Consider the following 17,004-nt stretch of genomic DNA (forward strand, 5'->3'; position numbering starts at 1 on the left):
CAGGAGGAAAATGGATGTCACCAGGCATCTACCAGACCACCCCATTGTGTCTGTGTGCCTGAGTGGCCGGACTGCAGCTCTGTGACTGGCAAGAGAGAAGACATCCCGAAGAGGAAGAGATCCCACCCCCTATTGCTGCACCTTCCCAGCCAATATTTAACGAGATTGCAAAAAGTTACTTGCCTGCAGACCCAGGCTAGTAACAAAAGTTTTGATTATCTGATGATATACAGACAAGAAGAAGGAAAGCAGTGTAACTCTTAAACATCTCTAGTTCCCTGACAGATTTTAAATTTCCTTTTCTCTAAATATTTGTGCCACCACTTATCCGCCAGTTTGTCATACTGTGGTGGCTTGTGTGTTGCTGTGGTGCTGGTAGCTATGCCACCAGTATTTCAAATACCTGCAGGGTCACCTATGGTGGACAGGTTTTAGCAGAGCTTCCGGAGTAAGAGAGATTGGGAAGAAGGACCTGGTGATCTACTTCTGAAAAAATTGATCAGAGAAAACTTTACGGATAGCGGCAGACTATTGTCTGATATAGTTCAGAAATATAAGCCCCTCATGTTGGAAGCCACTCAAAATATGACTAGGGAAGAGCTGCCTCCTCACAAAAGAGTAAACCTTAATGATGTAAATGAAGTAAAGCTTTTGGGACCTTCATTTGTTGATGTGGCACAACTCAAAATGAGAAGAAACAGCTGCAAACATAATAACTGGAAAGTACAATGTACAAAGTATGAATCTAGGAAAATTGGAAGTTGTCAAAAATGAAATGGAAAACTTGAAGATCTATATCCTAGGCATTAGTGAGCTGAAATGGACTGGTATTGGCCATTTTGAATTGGACAATCATATGGTCTACTATGCCAGGAATGACAAATTGAAGAGAAATGGCATCACATTCTTTGTCAAAAAAGAACACTTCAAGATCTGTGCTCAAATACTGCACAGTCAGTCATAGAATAATATCCATACTCTTACAAGGAAGACCAGTTAATATGACTATTATTTAAATTTACGCACCGACCGCTAATGTCAAAAATGAAGAAATTGAAGATTTTTACCAATTTTTGCAGTCTGAAATTGATCAAACATGCAGTCAAGATGCATTGATAATTACTGGTGATTGCAGTGTTAAAGTCGGAAACAAAGAAGAAGTATCAGTAGTTGGAAAATACGGCCTTGGTGATAGAACTGACATGGGAGATCACATGATAGAATCTTGCAAGGCCAACGACCTATTCATTGGAAATATCTTTTTTCAATGACATAAGCAATGACTATACACATGGACCTTGATGAATGGAATACACAGAAATCAAATCAACTACTATATCTGTGGAAAGAGACGATGGAAAAGCTCAATATCATCAATCAGAACAAGGACAGGGGCAGACTGTAGCACAGACCATCAATTGCTCATATGCAATTTCAAGTTGAAGCTTAAAAAAAATTGAAACAAATCCACAAAAAGTACAACCTTGAGTATATCCCACCTGAATTTAGAGACCATCTCAAGAATAGATTGATGTATTGAAGACCAGACGAGTTGTGGGATGGCATCAAGGGCATCGCACATGAAGATGGCAAAAGGTGACTAAAAAGACAGGAAAGAAAGAAAAGAACAAAATGGATGTTAGACAAGACTCTGAAACTTGCTCTTAAACATCAAGTAGCTAAAGTGAAGGAAAGAAATGACGACGTAAAAGAGCTGAACAGAAGATTTCAAAGGGCAGGTCGAGAAGACCAAGTAAAGCACTATAAAGAAATGTGCAAAGACCTGGAATTAGAAAACCAAAGGGGAAGAACACTGTCAGCATTTCTCAAACTGAAAGAACTGAAGAAAAAATTCAAGCCTGGAGTTGCAATATTGAAGGAGTCTGTGGGCAAAAAATTGAAGGACACAAGAAGCATCAAAAGCAGGTGGAAGGAATACACAGAGTCACTGTACCAAAAAGAACTGGTCAGACGTTTAACCATTTCAAGAGGTAGCATATGTTCAAGAACTGACAACACTGAAGGAAGAAATCCAAACTGCACTGCAGGCATTGGTGAACGCAAAGTTCCAGGAGTTGGTGGAATACCAACTGAGATGTTTCAACAAACAGATGCAACGCTGGAAGCGTTCATCTATGCCAAGAAATTTGGAAGACAGCTACCCGGCCAACCCACTGGAAGAGACCCATGTTCCTGCCCATTCTCAAGGAGGGTGATCCAACAGAATGCAGAAATTATCAAACTTTCATTAATATCACACACAAGTAAATTTTTGCTGAAGGTAGTTCAAAAACAGTCGCAGCAGTATATCCACAGAAAACTGCCGGAAGTGAAAGCTGGATTCAGAAGAGGACATGGAACCAGGGATATCATTGCTGATGTCAAATGGAGCCTGGCTGAAAGCAGAGGATACCAGACAGATGTTTACCTGTGTTATATTGACTATGCAAAGGCATTCGACTATGTGAATCATAACAAATTACGGATCACATTGATAAGAAGGAGAATTTGGGAACACTTAGTTGTGCTCCTGCAAAACCTGTACATAGACCAAGAGGCAGTCATTTGAACAGAACAAGGGGATAATGCGTGGTTTAAAATCAGGAAAGGTGTGCGTCAGGGTTGTGTCGTTTCACCGCACTTATTCAATCTGTATGCTGAGCAAATAGTCTGAGAGGCTGGACTATATGAAAAACAAGTCTTCAGGATTAGAGGAAGACTCATTAACAACCTGTGTTATTCAGATGACACAGCCTTGCTTCCTGAAAGTGAAGAGGACTTGAAGCACTTACTGATGAAGATCAAAGACTACAGCCTTCACTGTGGATTACACTTCAACATAAATAAAGCAAAAATCCTCATAACTGGACCAATGAGCAACATCATGATAAACGGAGAAAAAGATTGAAGTTGTCAAGGATTTCATTTTACTTGGATCCACAATCAGCAGCCATGGAAGCAGCAGTCAAGAAATCAAAGGATGCATTGCACTGGACAAATCTGCTGCAAAATGTTGAAAAGCCAAGACCTCACCTTGAAGACTACGGTGCTCCTGACCTAAACTACCGTGTTTTTAATCGCCTCAGATGCATGCAAAAGCTAGATGATGAATAAGGAAGACTGAAGAAGAGTTGATGCATTTGAATTATGGTGTTGGTGAAGAATATTGAATATACCAACGGGCTGCCAGAGAAATGAACAAATCTGTCTTGGAAGAAGTACAGCCAGAATGCTCCTTGGAGGCAAGAATGGTGAGACCTTATCTCACATACTTTGGACATGTTATCGGGAGGGATCAGTCCCTGGAGAAGAACCTCACGCTTGGTAAAGCAGAGGGTCATAGAAAAAGAGGAAGATCCTCAGTGAGATGTATTGAAACAGTTGCTGCAACAATTGGCTTAAACATATCAATGATTGTGAGGATGGCGCAGGGTGGGACAGTATTTCCTTCTCTTGTACATAGGGTCACTGTGAGTCAGAACCGAGTTGACACCACCTAACAACAACAATAACAAGTCTTTCTGTAAACACACTGAACTGGTAACTGAAAGGTGGGATGTTAGTCCACCTAAGCCCTTTGGAAGAAAGGCCTGGCCATCTACTCCTGAAAAATCAGCTGTTAAAACTCTATGGAGCACAGTTCTACTCTGACATACATGGGGTCACCATGAGTTAGAATCAACTTGGCAGCAGCTGATTTTTGTAAGCCTCTTAAAGAGTACCTTACTGAAAGTGAACAGAACAGAGTGGGCAAGGATGGAATGAGGGAGTGTGGAATGAGGGACAAGGCATGCTGGCTTATCATTTTTTTTTTTTTAATTCAGAGAGAAATCAACTGCGTGGAAATCAAACAAGTGAGATTGACCCAGGGCATCTGCTTGGAGCAAAATGAGACCTCCAGATGTGTAAGTCAACCCCTCACCCTCTTTCCTCCCTCACAATTCCCTTAAGTACTTAAGCCAGCTTGGACTGGACTGGACTTTGGTGGAGTTGGGGGAAGTTTAACGTGGAACCGACTCTGCAATAACTGAGGCCTTGGGTTTAAGGGATAGAGTGGCCCCACCTGGTGGGCAAAGAAGGCAAAGACGGTTTCTTTTAAATTTTAATTTTTTCCTCCTTTATCACCAAACCAAACCAAACCCATTGCCAAGTCTATTCTGACTCATAGCGACCTTATAGAACACAGTAGAACTGCTCTATAGAGCTTCCAAGGAGCACTTGGTGGACTTGAACTGCCGACCTTTAGGTTAGCAGCCGTAGCTCTTAACCACTGCACTACCAGGGTTTCCTCCTCCTATATAGTGTGTTTAATATATGTTGTCAGATTAAATTTGCTTTTATGTTAAGGAAGTCCTTCTCACCATCCAGATATAAACTTTAAATAAACCCAGTTGCCAACGAGTCAGTTCTAACTCATGGAGATCTCACGTGTGTCAGAGTAGACCCACGTGGGTGCTCCATAAGGTTTTCAAGGGCTGATTTTTCAGAAGTAGATCACCAGGCCTTTCTTTCAAGGCACCTCTGGATGAATTCCAACCTCCAACTTTTTGATTAGCTGACAAGCATGCTAACCATTTGCATCACCCAGGAACTCCTAAAAACCCATTGCTGTGGAGTTGATTCTGACTCATAGTGATCTTACAGGACAGAGTAGAACTGCCCTACAGGGTTTCCAAGGAGCGGCTGGTGGATTTGAACTGCCGACCTTGTGTTTAGCAATCAGACGCTTAAACCACAATACCTAATCACCTAAAATTTCGATTAGTTTATTCTTTCTCTTTGCATATAACTCTTTGTTCCATATAGAATTTATTTTGCTATATTCTTTTCCATATAACCATTTTTCCTAATATTGTTTATTGAATGATCACTTTCTTTCTTGACTGGAATGCTTCTTTTAGCTTATATTAAGTTTTTATTGTCCTGGGGCATATTCTTCAGGGATATTTTATTTGTTCAGTTTGTCTATACTTTAGAGTGTTTTAAATTTTTTTTTAATTATAATGCCTTTACATTATAGTGTTTTTTTATACCCAGCCAGGCTATTCTTTCCTCAATACACTGTAAAAAATATAAACTATTTTTTAATCTTTTCATCTAGAAAAACTTTTAGAAACATCTTGTAAAGATCAAAAAAAAAAAAGGAAAAAAAAAGCCATAAATATTTTAATTGAAACTGCTGTGAAATTCCTCCATTTTTTTTTTTTTGTATCTCTCAGTATCGTGGATTAAAAAAAAAAATTTTCCCTATAGGTTTTATGGATTTCTTAAGCCTATTTATAATGTGGATTTCCAGTTATATGCTAATTGATTATTGCTGATATATTAGAAAGTTAACTTAGTGTTGTATACTTATCTCGGGTTCAGCCATTTTCTTAAACTTGTTTATTAATTCCAGGAGCTTTTTTGGTCCTTTTTTTTTCTGTAGCTATCATGTTGTCTATCAGAATACGTTGTTTTTTTAATCAACCACAATATGTTGTTTTTTTTTACCTACCACAATACGTTGTTTTTCTCTTCCTTTTTGTTCCAGTTTCGTGTCTTATTATGTTGGTAAGAGCTTAGAGCACTGTGTTAAATTTTAATGCTAATAGCAGGCTCCCATGCTTTGCTTTCAGTTAATTCAGTTTCCTGACAGCAACAAGGCTCTGGCGGGAGGGGTGAAGGGAAGAGTGGTGTTTATTTATTGCAGAAAACATCTTCTTACAAGTTGGGGATCCATTTAAGGGAACTTATGTTTTTTTTTTTTTTTTATGGCACGCATAGATTCGAAAGGGCCTGGGTGAAGGCTGCATTTTGTAAAGGGTGTAAGTTACTTATTCTGTCCACTCTGAATACCCATATCTTGCCTACAGTTATCACTTGGTTCTCCCTGACTGACAAATCTTTTAAAATTACACGTAAGGGAATCATTTAAGACTTTTTCAAACAACAGCAGCTGTAAAGAAGTAAGTTCACATAATGGAATTATTAAATGCAGTTTGCAAAAATAGTTTACTTAAACACGAATGTTTATATATATACATGCACGTACAAGTAATTCACAGTGTTTGTTTCTGATGCGGATTTTCAGCTTTATTCGTTTTTTAAAATCACCACACCCTTTGCTAACTGCACAGGTCTGTGCCAGAATGTTGATTCTTTGCACCAGGGATTTAGAACTAATGGCAGAGCTTTCTAAATGTCTGTGCATTGGCCTTTAACGGGAGCCGTCATACAAGACAAGGACCAAAGCTGGCTGCCACTCCAAGGATAACTCCTCTTCCTGAGCTGGCTCCCTTTCTCATCTGCGTGACTGCTGCCTAATCCATTTCGTGCCACAGCTGAGAGGATCTGGGCACACTCCACTGAGATCTGGGGAGTTTCTGTGAGTAGGGAAGTGGAAAGAGAGCTTCTTCTTGTTGTGAGCTGCCATAGAGTTGGCTCCATGTTATGGTGACCCCAAGTGTGCAGAGTAGAACTGATCCGTAGACTTTTCAAGGCTGTGCTCTTTCAGAAGCAGATCGCCAGGCCTGTCTTCTAAGGCGCCTCTGGGTGGGTTCAGACTGCCAACCTTTCAGCTAGTAGTCAACTGCTTAACCATTTGCGTCACCCAGGGACTCCTGGAAAGAGAGCAGCTCCCTGAGTTTGGGATCCAGAATGACGCTCCGGGAGCACCTGCGTAGTGCTGCTCATCCTTCCCTGTCACTGACATCAATTCCCTCTTCCTTCCTGAGGGTCCTTCTTTCCCAGCCGCCAAGCAGCAATGCCTTCCACCACTCCCCAAAGCAACTTCTGCTCCCTCAACAATTCTTTTCTAAAATTGACAGCTCCCCATTGTGTCCCAGAATGCCTTTTCCTTGAGTCCTACTCCCTTCTTATCTAATATTCAATCCATTCCAAAGGCTGCTAATGGTGTACCAGTTGCCAACAAGTCAGTGCCGACACATGGAAACTCCATGTGTGTCAGAGTAGAGTTGTGCTCTGTAGAGTTTTCAGTGGCTGATTTTTCAGAGGTAGATCACCAGGCCTTTATTCTGAGGTGCCTCGGGGTGGACTTGAACCACCGTCTTCACCTAGGGACTCTGTTAGTGATGTGTTGTTGTTAGTTGCCGTCCAGTCAAGTAGAACTGTTCCATAGGGTTTTCAGGGCTGTAACCTTTCAGAAGCAGATCTCCAGGCCAGTCTCAAGGTGCCTCTGGGTAGATTTGTACTGCCAACCATCATGTTGTTGTTGTTGCGTGCCATCAAGTCAGTTGTGACTCACAGGGACCCTGTATGTGACAGAGTAGGACTGCCCCACAGAGTTTCTTAGGCTGAAATCTTTATGGGAGCAGATTGCCAGGTCTTTTCTCCCGCTGAACCACTGGTGGGTTTGAACCGCCGACCATTGGGTTAGCAGCCAAGCACTTAACCATTGAACCACCAGGGCTCCTCTTGTACCACCGTACCAAAACAAAACCAAACCCATTGCCAGCAAGTTGATTCCGACACACTGGAACCCTCTAGGACACAGTAGAACTGCCCCATAGGGTTTCCAAGGAGGGGCTGGTGGATTTGAACTGCTGACTTTTGGTTAGCAGCCGAGCTCTTAACCACTGCGCCACCATCGCTCGTTGCACCACCCTAGTGCTTCTGATTTTCTTTAAGTTGCATTTGTACTTTTGGTGTCAGAGGGGCTTAAGGCACTGGTTCTAATGGTGAGAAATTCAGGCCCCACCCACAGCCTAATGAGGGGCACGAAGGGTTTGGATTCCCCTGACTTCTCATCCTTGAGTACTTCTGTCATATCCACAAGCTCCTGCATCTCCTATATGCCCATAACAGAAATTATGCAAATGTAGTTCTCAGTTACCTGGACAGTGCGCTCTGGCACATAGGAAGTACCCAGTGAGGTAGCTCTCACCATGTGGGTTATTTTTTTTTGCAGTTAAGCACTCAGCTACTAACCGAAAGGTTAGTTGTTTGAAGTCACCAGTCACTCTGCCAGAGAAAGATGTGGCGGTCTGCTTCCATAAAAATCACAGCCTTGGAAGCCCCATGGGGCTGTTCTGCTCTGTCCTATATAGTCGCTATGAGCTGGAGTACACTCAACGGCACACAACCACCACATGTGGATTACTTAGGCCTGTCTTTTCTGTAGACATTTATATCCCAGCCCCTCCCGTTGCTCCCATCTTTAACTTCTAGGAAGAAATCACTCCACCCTTCTCATGCCCCCATTACCACATCTCCAACTCTCGTTAGCGGAATGTGTCACCCATCCCAGATCCAGGGGAACCCACCGACTTTTTAGAACCGCCTTTCTCTAGAGCCACATCTGTTTATCTGCAGAAGCTGTGTTTGCTCAGCCAGCTCGCATCAGCCTCTCTCTCACATTGACTTCACCCCCGTGGCAGGCAGCCTCCAGCCTCCAGTTCATATCCCCCTGCCCACTCCTTCCTCACCCTCTGCCCAAAAACTAAAGGTCAGCTTCCATGCAGAAAAAATAAGTTGCAGATGGAGGAATGATGAAGATGGTGTGTCCACTGGAAAGAGCCTGAGCTCGGTAGACAGAAAGCCTGGCTTTTCCCTCTCATCCAGCCGCTCACTAACTGTGTGTGTAACTTACAGCGGATCCCTTAGTTACTCCAGCCCCTAGCTGAAAACAGGCATTCTACCTGCATCGCCAACCTCACACCAAAGTAGATAAAATTATTCTTAAAATAAAGGGTAGGAGGAACAGATGATGGATTGTAGAATCTCAGCATTGGGATATGTCTTAAAGGTCATTTGGGAAAATGCCTGTCTGTACCCTCGCCCACCCCAGTGCTTAATGTGCTTCTTTCATATGTTAAGAGTTCTTTGAAGAACTGTCTACAGGGGATTAATTTGACAACAACCCGAAAAATTAGACAGGAACCTCAGGGGACAGTGAGTTTATGTTAATGGGAGAGGAACAGCTCAGAGAAGGAGCCTGAGAATGGTTGCACAACTAGAAGAGTGTCATCAAAGTCACTGAATTGTACATGTAGTAACTTGAACTGGTGCTTGTTTTGCTGTGTGTTTTCTCAACAATGACAACAACAAAATAAATAAAATATTTTTTTAAAAAAAGAGTTCTTCGAGAAGTTTAAAAATGCCTCTCTAGAAAGGTTAGATGTTTTATTCTTGTGGTTATCGTTTAGCAGAGGAAAGGGTGTAAGCAGATGTGGTTAGGGTCTTGCAGATCTAATTCTCATGAAGGGCCTGGCAAGTGGGCTGTGGCTTCCTCCTGTCCACTCTCACCCGATGCCGGCCCACAGCCTCTCCTGGGAGAAGGTGTTTATTCCAGGCATCCGGAGAAGCATTATGCTTTGTTCAGGACCCACCTGCTCCACTCCAGGCCCAAACACAATTCACTGATGCTGTTGGCTTCCAGAGTGGGTGGCTGGCTTCTGTTCTTCCCTGGAATTTGGTCCAAGAAACTAAGCAAGGGGTGAAGGGAGCATGTGTGGACGCCAAACCGGTTGGGAAGTTAAGTTTAACAACAATTCACTGAGTCCTGTTGTTTGTTTGGTGCTATGCTTAGTGCAGTCTGGGTTCTAAATTATGCAGTGTGCACCCATCCCTAGCTAAGAATTCTTACTATCTGGTCAGAGAGAAAAGAGCCCTGGTGGTGCAGTGGTTAAAGCGCTCCAGTGCTAACTAAAAGGTTGGCAGTTCGAACCCACCAGCCACCACCACACGGAGGAAGGTGTGGCAGTTTGCTTCCATAAAGATTACAGCCTTGGAAATCCTATGCGGCAGCTGCACTCTATGAGTCGGAATCACCTCAATGGCAGTGGGTAGGTGGTGTAGGCAGAGAAGAATGATGATAACAATAAGGCAGAATATAATTAAACATCAAAATGTGAAGTCTACATGATATAGTGTATAACTTATTGATATTAGAATAATAATAGTAATAACTGCCATTTGTCCAGTGCCCATGAGGTACCAGACACCATATTGGGCACTTTTCACACAATACCTCTTTATTCACAACAACCATGTTTACAGGTGAGGAAGTTGACACTTGGACTAGTTATATGACTAGCAATGAAGCTAGTAAGTGGCAGACAATGGGTTGATGCCCAGCCTGGTTGAAGATAGGACTGGCCTCTTTGAGGTGGTAGCATGAGTTGAGTCTTGAAGGATGGGGAATACAAGGAAGAAGGCAGTGTTCTTTGCTCGCCTGGCATCCAGGGCTTTGAAATGCTGCATGCTGTCACACGCCTGAACTTCCTTGTGGGATCTCTGCTTAGAATGTCTGTCCCTACAAGCTTCACCTGCATACATTCTACCCTTTCTGAGATGTTCCTATGACCCCAAATCAGATGAGACTTTACTCTCCTTTCTGTATCTATAGCATGGTTTAGTTATGGTTGGGAAAAAAATAAATGAAGACCCTGTTGCTGTTGAGTTGACTCCTACTCATGGCAAGCCCATGTGTTACAGAGTAGAACTGTTTCAGAGGGTTTTCCTGGCTGTAATCTTTACAGAAACAGATTGCCAGGCCTTTCTTTTATGGCACCACTAGGAAGGTTTGCACTTCCAACCTTCAGTTCACTAATCAAGTGCAAACTGTGCCACTCAAGGACCTCTTTTCTTATGGTAATTACAATACAACCAACGGTGTGGCCTCTTAATCTCTTCATGCCTCAGACTCTTCATCTGTAAAGTGAGGAGACTAATAATACCCATCTCATAAGATTGTGTGAGCATGTAGAACAGTGCCTGGTCACTTATTTTACTTGCCACACATGTGAACTGAGATCTTTGACCATGTGGAATTCATAGCTACCCCTATGCACAAGACACACTCACAGAGGTTTTCACACAGTGTCTTACACTCAGGGCTTGATAAACATTGGTCAGAACAACTGGATATTGTTGAAGGTGCAGCTTTTTAGGACGTACCAGGTTGAGGAGGGCTCCATTCTGTTTTGCTAGTTTAGATTCTGCAGGAGCTCTGTCACTGCCTCTCTGAAGAAGCAGACATAGTTTCAACCAGGGACACTTCAGAAGCCCAGAGTCATCCAGGCAAGATCTTCCCTCCTCCTCATCCAGAAGACATGGCGCCAGGGAAGGTGTGGTGCTCAGGAAGCATAAGTAATGTAAGACTGTCTGTGATGGTTAAGGTTGTGTGCCATGATTCTCAGTGACCTGGCAGTTATGTAATGATGTAGTCGTCCTGTATGATGTGCTCTGATGTGATCAGCCAATCAGTTGTAAGGGGAATTTCCTTGGGGGTGTGGCCTGCATCCAGTATATTTATTTGGACTTTCTGGCAAAGCTTCCTCGCTTGTTCTGAATCCTGCATCCAGCTCATCATTATCTGTCCTCTCTTTCTTGGGACTTGAGCCAGCGGCCTGTCATATTGCCTGCCAATCTTGGGTTCGTCAGCCCCTGCAGCTAGGTGAGTCAGGAGAAATCTCCAGCCTGATGCCTGACCCACAGACTTGGGACTTGCCAGCCTCTATAACTGCATGAGCCATTTCCTTGAGATAAATCTCTCTCCATATACATATACGTGTATTTCACTAGTTTTGCTTCTCTAGAGAACCCAGCCTAAGACATTTGATACCAAGAATGGGGTAGTTCTGGAGAAGCAAAATCTTAACCGTGCTTTCTAAATTGGTTCTGAAGTCTGACTAGTCTTAAAGGTCCTGATGACTGTCTCCAGTAGTAAACAGGGCACTGCTAATCCATGGTGTGAGGTGGCACTAGAACTAGGCAAAATATCACCACCAATAGATCAAGTATTGGTGAGAAACCAGGCTCTGGGTGATCACATGTTTGATATTTTCCTACAGTTTTGTCAGAATGAGAACTATAAGGAAGCTGGTTGGTTAGTTGTACTTTCACTAGACAAAGTGGTGAAAGAAAGAGATGAGCACAGGGCTTCAGAGTTACAACTCAAGGGCCACAAAAATGAGTTCAAAGCCTTAATTCTTGTAGCAACAGAGCTGATATTCTGAAAACCAAACTCAGAATCATAAGAGTGTCTAAATTACAATGCCAACTGAATTCCCAGCCTCAAGTGGCGTCTGAAGTGAAACTGAGGACATTGATTGGGAAAAAATGGGACCCTGAAACTTGGGGTGGGGACATATGGGCAGGTAATCAGGAAGCTGGGGACATTAAGCCTCTAAATTCCATTGATTCACTCCTGCCGAAAGAACCAGCCATCTGAAGAGATTACTCCATCTTTGTCTCCTAAGCCACCCTCCCCAGTAGAACCATTATCCCCTCCACCCCCATCTAATGGGATTAATCCAGCTGCATCTGAAGAGCCTTTTTCTGAGATATTGCTGGGGACGATATCTGAGTCATCACCTGGGGTGGTGTCTGAGTCATTGCCTGGGGCATCACCTGGGGCAGGTACCTCATAAGACATTGCTGAACGTCCACAGGACCCACCCCAACCACTCATTTTTGCTTCTAGATCTATAACTAGACTTAAGTCCCAGTGAGCCCCAAAAGGTGAAGTACAAAATGTGACCCAGGAGGAGGTACACTACACTTCAAAAAAACTACTTGATTTTTCTAATAGGTATAGATAGAAACCTGGGAAATATGTGTGGAGATGGCTATTAAGCGTGTAGGGTTAGGGCACAAGGAACATAAGGTTGGATCAGTCTGAGTTTATTGATGTGGGCCCACTAAGCACACATTCTTCATTCAGTGTTTCAGCTCAAAAGGTTAGGAAAGGATCTAATAGTTTATTCGGTTGGTTCACTGAAGCATGGATTACACAGTAGCCTACACTAAATCAAGTTGAAGTGCTAGACCTGCTTTGGTATACTGTAAAAGAAGGTATCTAAAAAGGCTTAGAGAAACTGGCATGCCAGAGTGGATTTAGCAGATTAGACCCCTAGACTCACACATTGAGTACCCAGAGGACACACCTTTTATCACAACAGTGAGGAACAAATTTGTGAAGGGAGCTCCAGCATCCTTGAAGACTGCGTGATTACTATTTTATGTAAGTCAGATTTGACAGTGGTAACTGCCTCAACTGAATTAAGACATCTAACTACAATGGAATTGATTGGACCCTGTGGTGGTAGAGGCCAAGTGGCAGCACTCAATTGATAAAGACAAGATGGGCATGGTTACTGTAGTGAACAGTGGAGTCAAAGCTGTAATCAGAATAATCTGACTCATGTGGGCTTATAGTGTTGGCTACTTAGTCATGGTGTCCCTAGGAGTGAAATAGATGGGAAATCTACTAAATATATACTTGATCTGTTCTAGGTTAACTGAGTGCCAGGATAGAGAGCCACAGCCCCTCAGTCAATTCCCAGACTCGAACAAGTTTACAGACCCACAACCCTTGAATGAAGAGCAAGTTGACAGACTGGGTCCCCTTGAGGAAGAACACCACTACACTGCCAGAAATTTTTACTGTTAATCTTTCTCCCAGCCTTCCCCAAAGGGACCTACAGCCTTTTACGAGAGTGACTGTTCATTAGGGAGCAATCAAATTTTTCATGGATTACTGGACACTGGCTCTGAACTGACACTAATTCCAGAATACTCAAAATGTCACCGTGGCTCACCAGTAAGAGTGGGAGCATATGGAGGTCATGTTATTAATGGGGTCAGGTCAGATACTTCTGACAGTGAATCCAGTGGGTCCCTGAGCCCATCCTGTAGTGATCTCCCCAGTTCCAGAATGCATAATAGGAATAGATATACTCAGTAACTGGCAGAATATTAGATCTCCGACAAGTGGAGTAAGGGCTATTATGGAAGGAAAAGCAAAGTGGAATCTATTAGATCTGTCCCTACCTAGGAAAATAGTAAACAGAAAGCAATACCGCATTCCTGGAGGTATTGCTGAGATTACTGTCACCATCTAGGACTTGAAGGTGCCAGGGTGGTGATTCCCACCACAACTCCATTTGACTCGTCTATTTGGCCTGTGCAAAAAACAGATGAATCTTGGAGAATGACAGTAGATTATCATAAACTTATCGTGGTGACTCCTATTGCAGCCCTCTGTTCCAGATGTGGTTTCATTACTTGAGCAAATTAATACATCTCCTGGTATCTGGTATGCAGCTATTGATCTGGCCAATGCTTTTTTCTCAATTCTGGTTTCAAGGAACATGAGAAGCAGTTTGTCTTCAGCTGGCAAGGCCAGCAGTACACTTTCACCGTCCTACCTCAGAAGTATATCACCTCTCCAGCCCTATATCATAATTGGGTCTGCAGGGACCTTGATGACCCTTCCCTTCCACAAGACATCACACTGATCCATTACATTGATGACATTATGCTGATTGGACCTTGTAAGGAAGAAGTGTCAATGACTCTGGACTTATTGGTAAAACATTTGCATGCTAGAGGGTGGGATGTTAATCCAACAAAAATTCAGGCACCTTGAATGGGGCCCAGAAGAAGAGAAGGCTCTGCAACAGGTTCAGGCTGCCATGCAAACTGCTCTGCCGGTTGGGCCATATGATCTGGCTGATCCAGTGGTACTTGAAGTGTTAGTGGCAGATAGAGATGCTGTTTGGAGTTTTTGGCAGGCCCATATTGGTGAATCACAGCACAGACCCTTAAGATTTTGGAGCAAAGTGCTGACATCCTCTGCTGATAACTACTGTCCTTTTGAGAAATAGCTTTTGGCTTGTTACTGGGCCTTAGTAGAGACTGAATGCATATCCATGAGCCACCAAGTCACTATGCGACCTGAGCTGCCCATCATGAACTGGGTGTTGTCTGACCCACAGAGTCATAAAGTTGGACGTGCACAGCAGCACTCCATCATTAAGTGGAAGTGGTATGTACCAGATCAGGCTCAGACAGGACCTGAAGGCATGAGTAAGTTGCATGAAGAAGTGGCCTAAATGCCATGGTCTCCACTCCTGTGACTATTACCTTCCATCTCCCAGTCTGCACCTATGGCTCTTGGGGAGCTCCTTCTGATCAACTGACTGAGGAAGAGAAAACTCATGCCTGGTTTACTGATGATTCTGTGCGATATGCAGGCACCACTCAAAAGTGGACAGCAGCAGCACTGAGGCCCTTTTCTGGGACCTCCCTGAAGGACAGTGGTGAAGGGAAGTCCTCCCAATGGGAAGAACTTTGAGCATTGCACCTGGTGGTTCACTTTGCTTGGAAGGAGAAATGGCCAGATGTGCAATTGTATACTGATTCATGGGCTATGGCCAGTGGCTTGGCTATTCAGGGATTGGAAGGAACATGATTGGAAAACTGGTGACAACGAAGCCTGGGGAAGAGTTATGTGGATAGACCTCTCTGAATGGGCCAGAGAAGTGAAGATATTTGTGTCTCATGTGAATGCTCACCAAAGGGTGACCTCAGCAGCAGAGGATTTTAACAATCAAGTGGATAGGATGATGCATTCTGTGGAAACCAGTCATCCTTTTTCCCTAGCCATTCACATGATTGTCCAATGGGTTCATGAACAAAGGGATGGGGGTTGTGCACGGGCTCAGCAACATGAACTTCCACTCACCAAGGCTGACTTGGCTACAGCCACTGCTGAGTGCCCAGTCTGCCAGCAGCAGAGACCAAAACTGAGTCCCTGATATGGCACCATTCCTCTAGGTGATCAGTCTGCAACTTGGTGGCAGACTGATTATATTGGACGACTTCCATCATGGAAAGGGCAGCATTTTGTTCTTTCTGGGATAGACACTCTGGATACAGATTTGCCTTCCCTGAACACAATGCCTCTGCCAAAACTACCATCCATGGATTCACAGATTGCCTTATCCATCTATCCCACACAGCATCACCTTGGATCAAAGGACTCAGTTTACAGCAAATGAAGTATAGCTGGGGCCTATGCTCATGGAATTCACTAGTCTTACCACATTCTCAGTCATCCTGAAGCAGCTGACTTGATAGAACGATGGAATGGCCTTCTAAAGACACAGTTATGGCTCCAGGTAGATGGCAGCACTTTGCAGTGTTGGGGCAATGTTCTCCAGGAGGCCGTATATGCTCTAAACCAGCATCCGAAGTATGGTGCTGTTTCTCCCATAGCCAGGATTCACAGCTCCAGGAATCAAGGGATGGAAGTGGGAGTGGCACCACTCACTATTACCCTTAGTGATCCACTCACAAGATTTTTGCTTCCTGTCCCCACAATGCTATGCTCTGCAAGTCTAGAGGTCTTAGTTCCAAAGGGAAGAATGCTCCCACCTGGAGACACAACATGAATTCTATTGAAGTGGAAGTTAAGAATGCCACACGGCCCTTCTGGGCTCCTCATGTCTCTGGATCAACAGGCAAAGGAGGGACTTACCGTATTGGCTGGTGTGATTGATCCTGACTGCCAAGCAGAAATCAGATTGCTGTTGCCTAATGGAGGTAAAAAAGAGTATGTCTGGAATACAGGAGATCCCTGAAGGCATCTGTTAGTACTACCATGCCCTGTGATTAAAATCAATAGAAAACTACAGCAACCCAATTCCAACATGACTACTAATGGCCCAGACCCTTCCAGAATGAAGGTTTGGGTCACCCCACTAGGCAAAGAAACATGACTAGCTGAGGTGTTTGCTGAGGGTAAAGGGAATATGGAATGGGCAGTGGAAGAAGGTAGTTCTAAATACCAGCTACGACCACACAACCAGTTGCAGAAATGAAGACTAACTGTCATGAATATCTCTTCCTTGTATGTGTGCATCACCAGGGCTCCCCCATATGTGCATCAAAAAAAATTTTTTTCACTTACAAAATATAATATGTAAATGGGCTAGTGCGTTTTCAGTTGTCTGCACGTTAGTTGTATCATGTTAGGCACAAGTATGACTTTATAATTGTCTGTATTTAGAGACTGTATATGGTTTAAGGAGATGTGTACAGGTGGCAAGTTGACAAGGCGTGGACTGTGATGGTTAAAGTTGTGTGTCAAGTTGGCTGGGCCATGATCCTCAGTGGTTTGGCTTTTGTGTAATGATGTAGTTAGTCATCCCCATGCTGTGCTCTGTTGTGATCAGCCAATCAGTTGTAAAGGGAGTTTCCTCAGAGGTATGGCCT

General features: G+C 43.5%; 1 protein-coding gene across 3 annotated transcripts in view; it reads left to right on the top strand.

Moving 5' to 3' along the window:
* CD34 (CD34 molecule) overlaps positions 1-17,004 on the top strand; it is a 39,258-nt gene that overhangs the window by 13,943 nt on the left and 8,311 nt on the right. For all 3 annotated transcript variants that reach the window (XM_064273253.1, XM_064273254.1, XM_064273255.1), the window contains one exon: positions 3,825-3,905. In XM_064273253.1, coding sequence (XP_064129323.1) covers positions 3,825-3,905 — 81 coding nt within the window. The remainder of the gene's footprint in view (positions 1-3,824; positions 3,906-17,004) is intronic.

The sequence above is a fragment of the Loxodonta africana genome, chromosome 20, assembly GCF_030014295.1.
Source record: "Loxodonta africana isolate mLoxAfr1 chromosome 20, mLoxAfr1.hap2, whole genome shotgun sequence".
Classification (NCBI taxonomy): domain Eukaryota; kingdom Metazoa; phylum Chordata; class Mammalia; order Proboscidea; family Elephantidae; genus Loxodonta; species Loxodonta africana.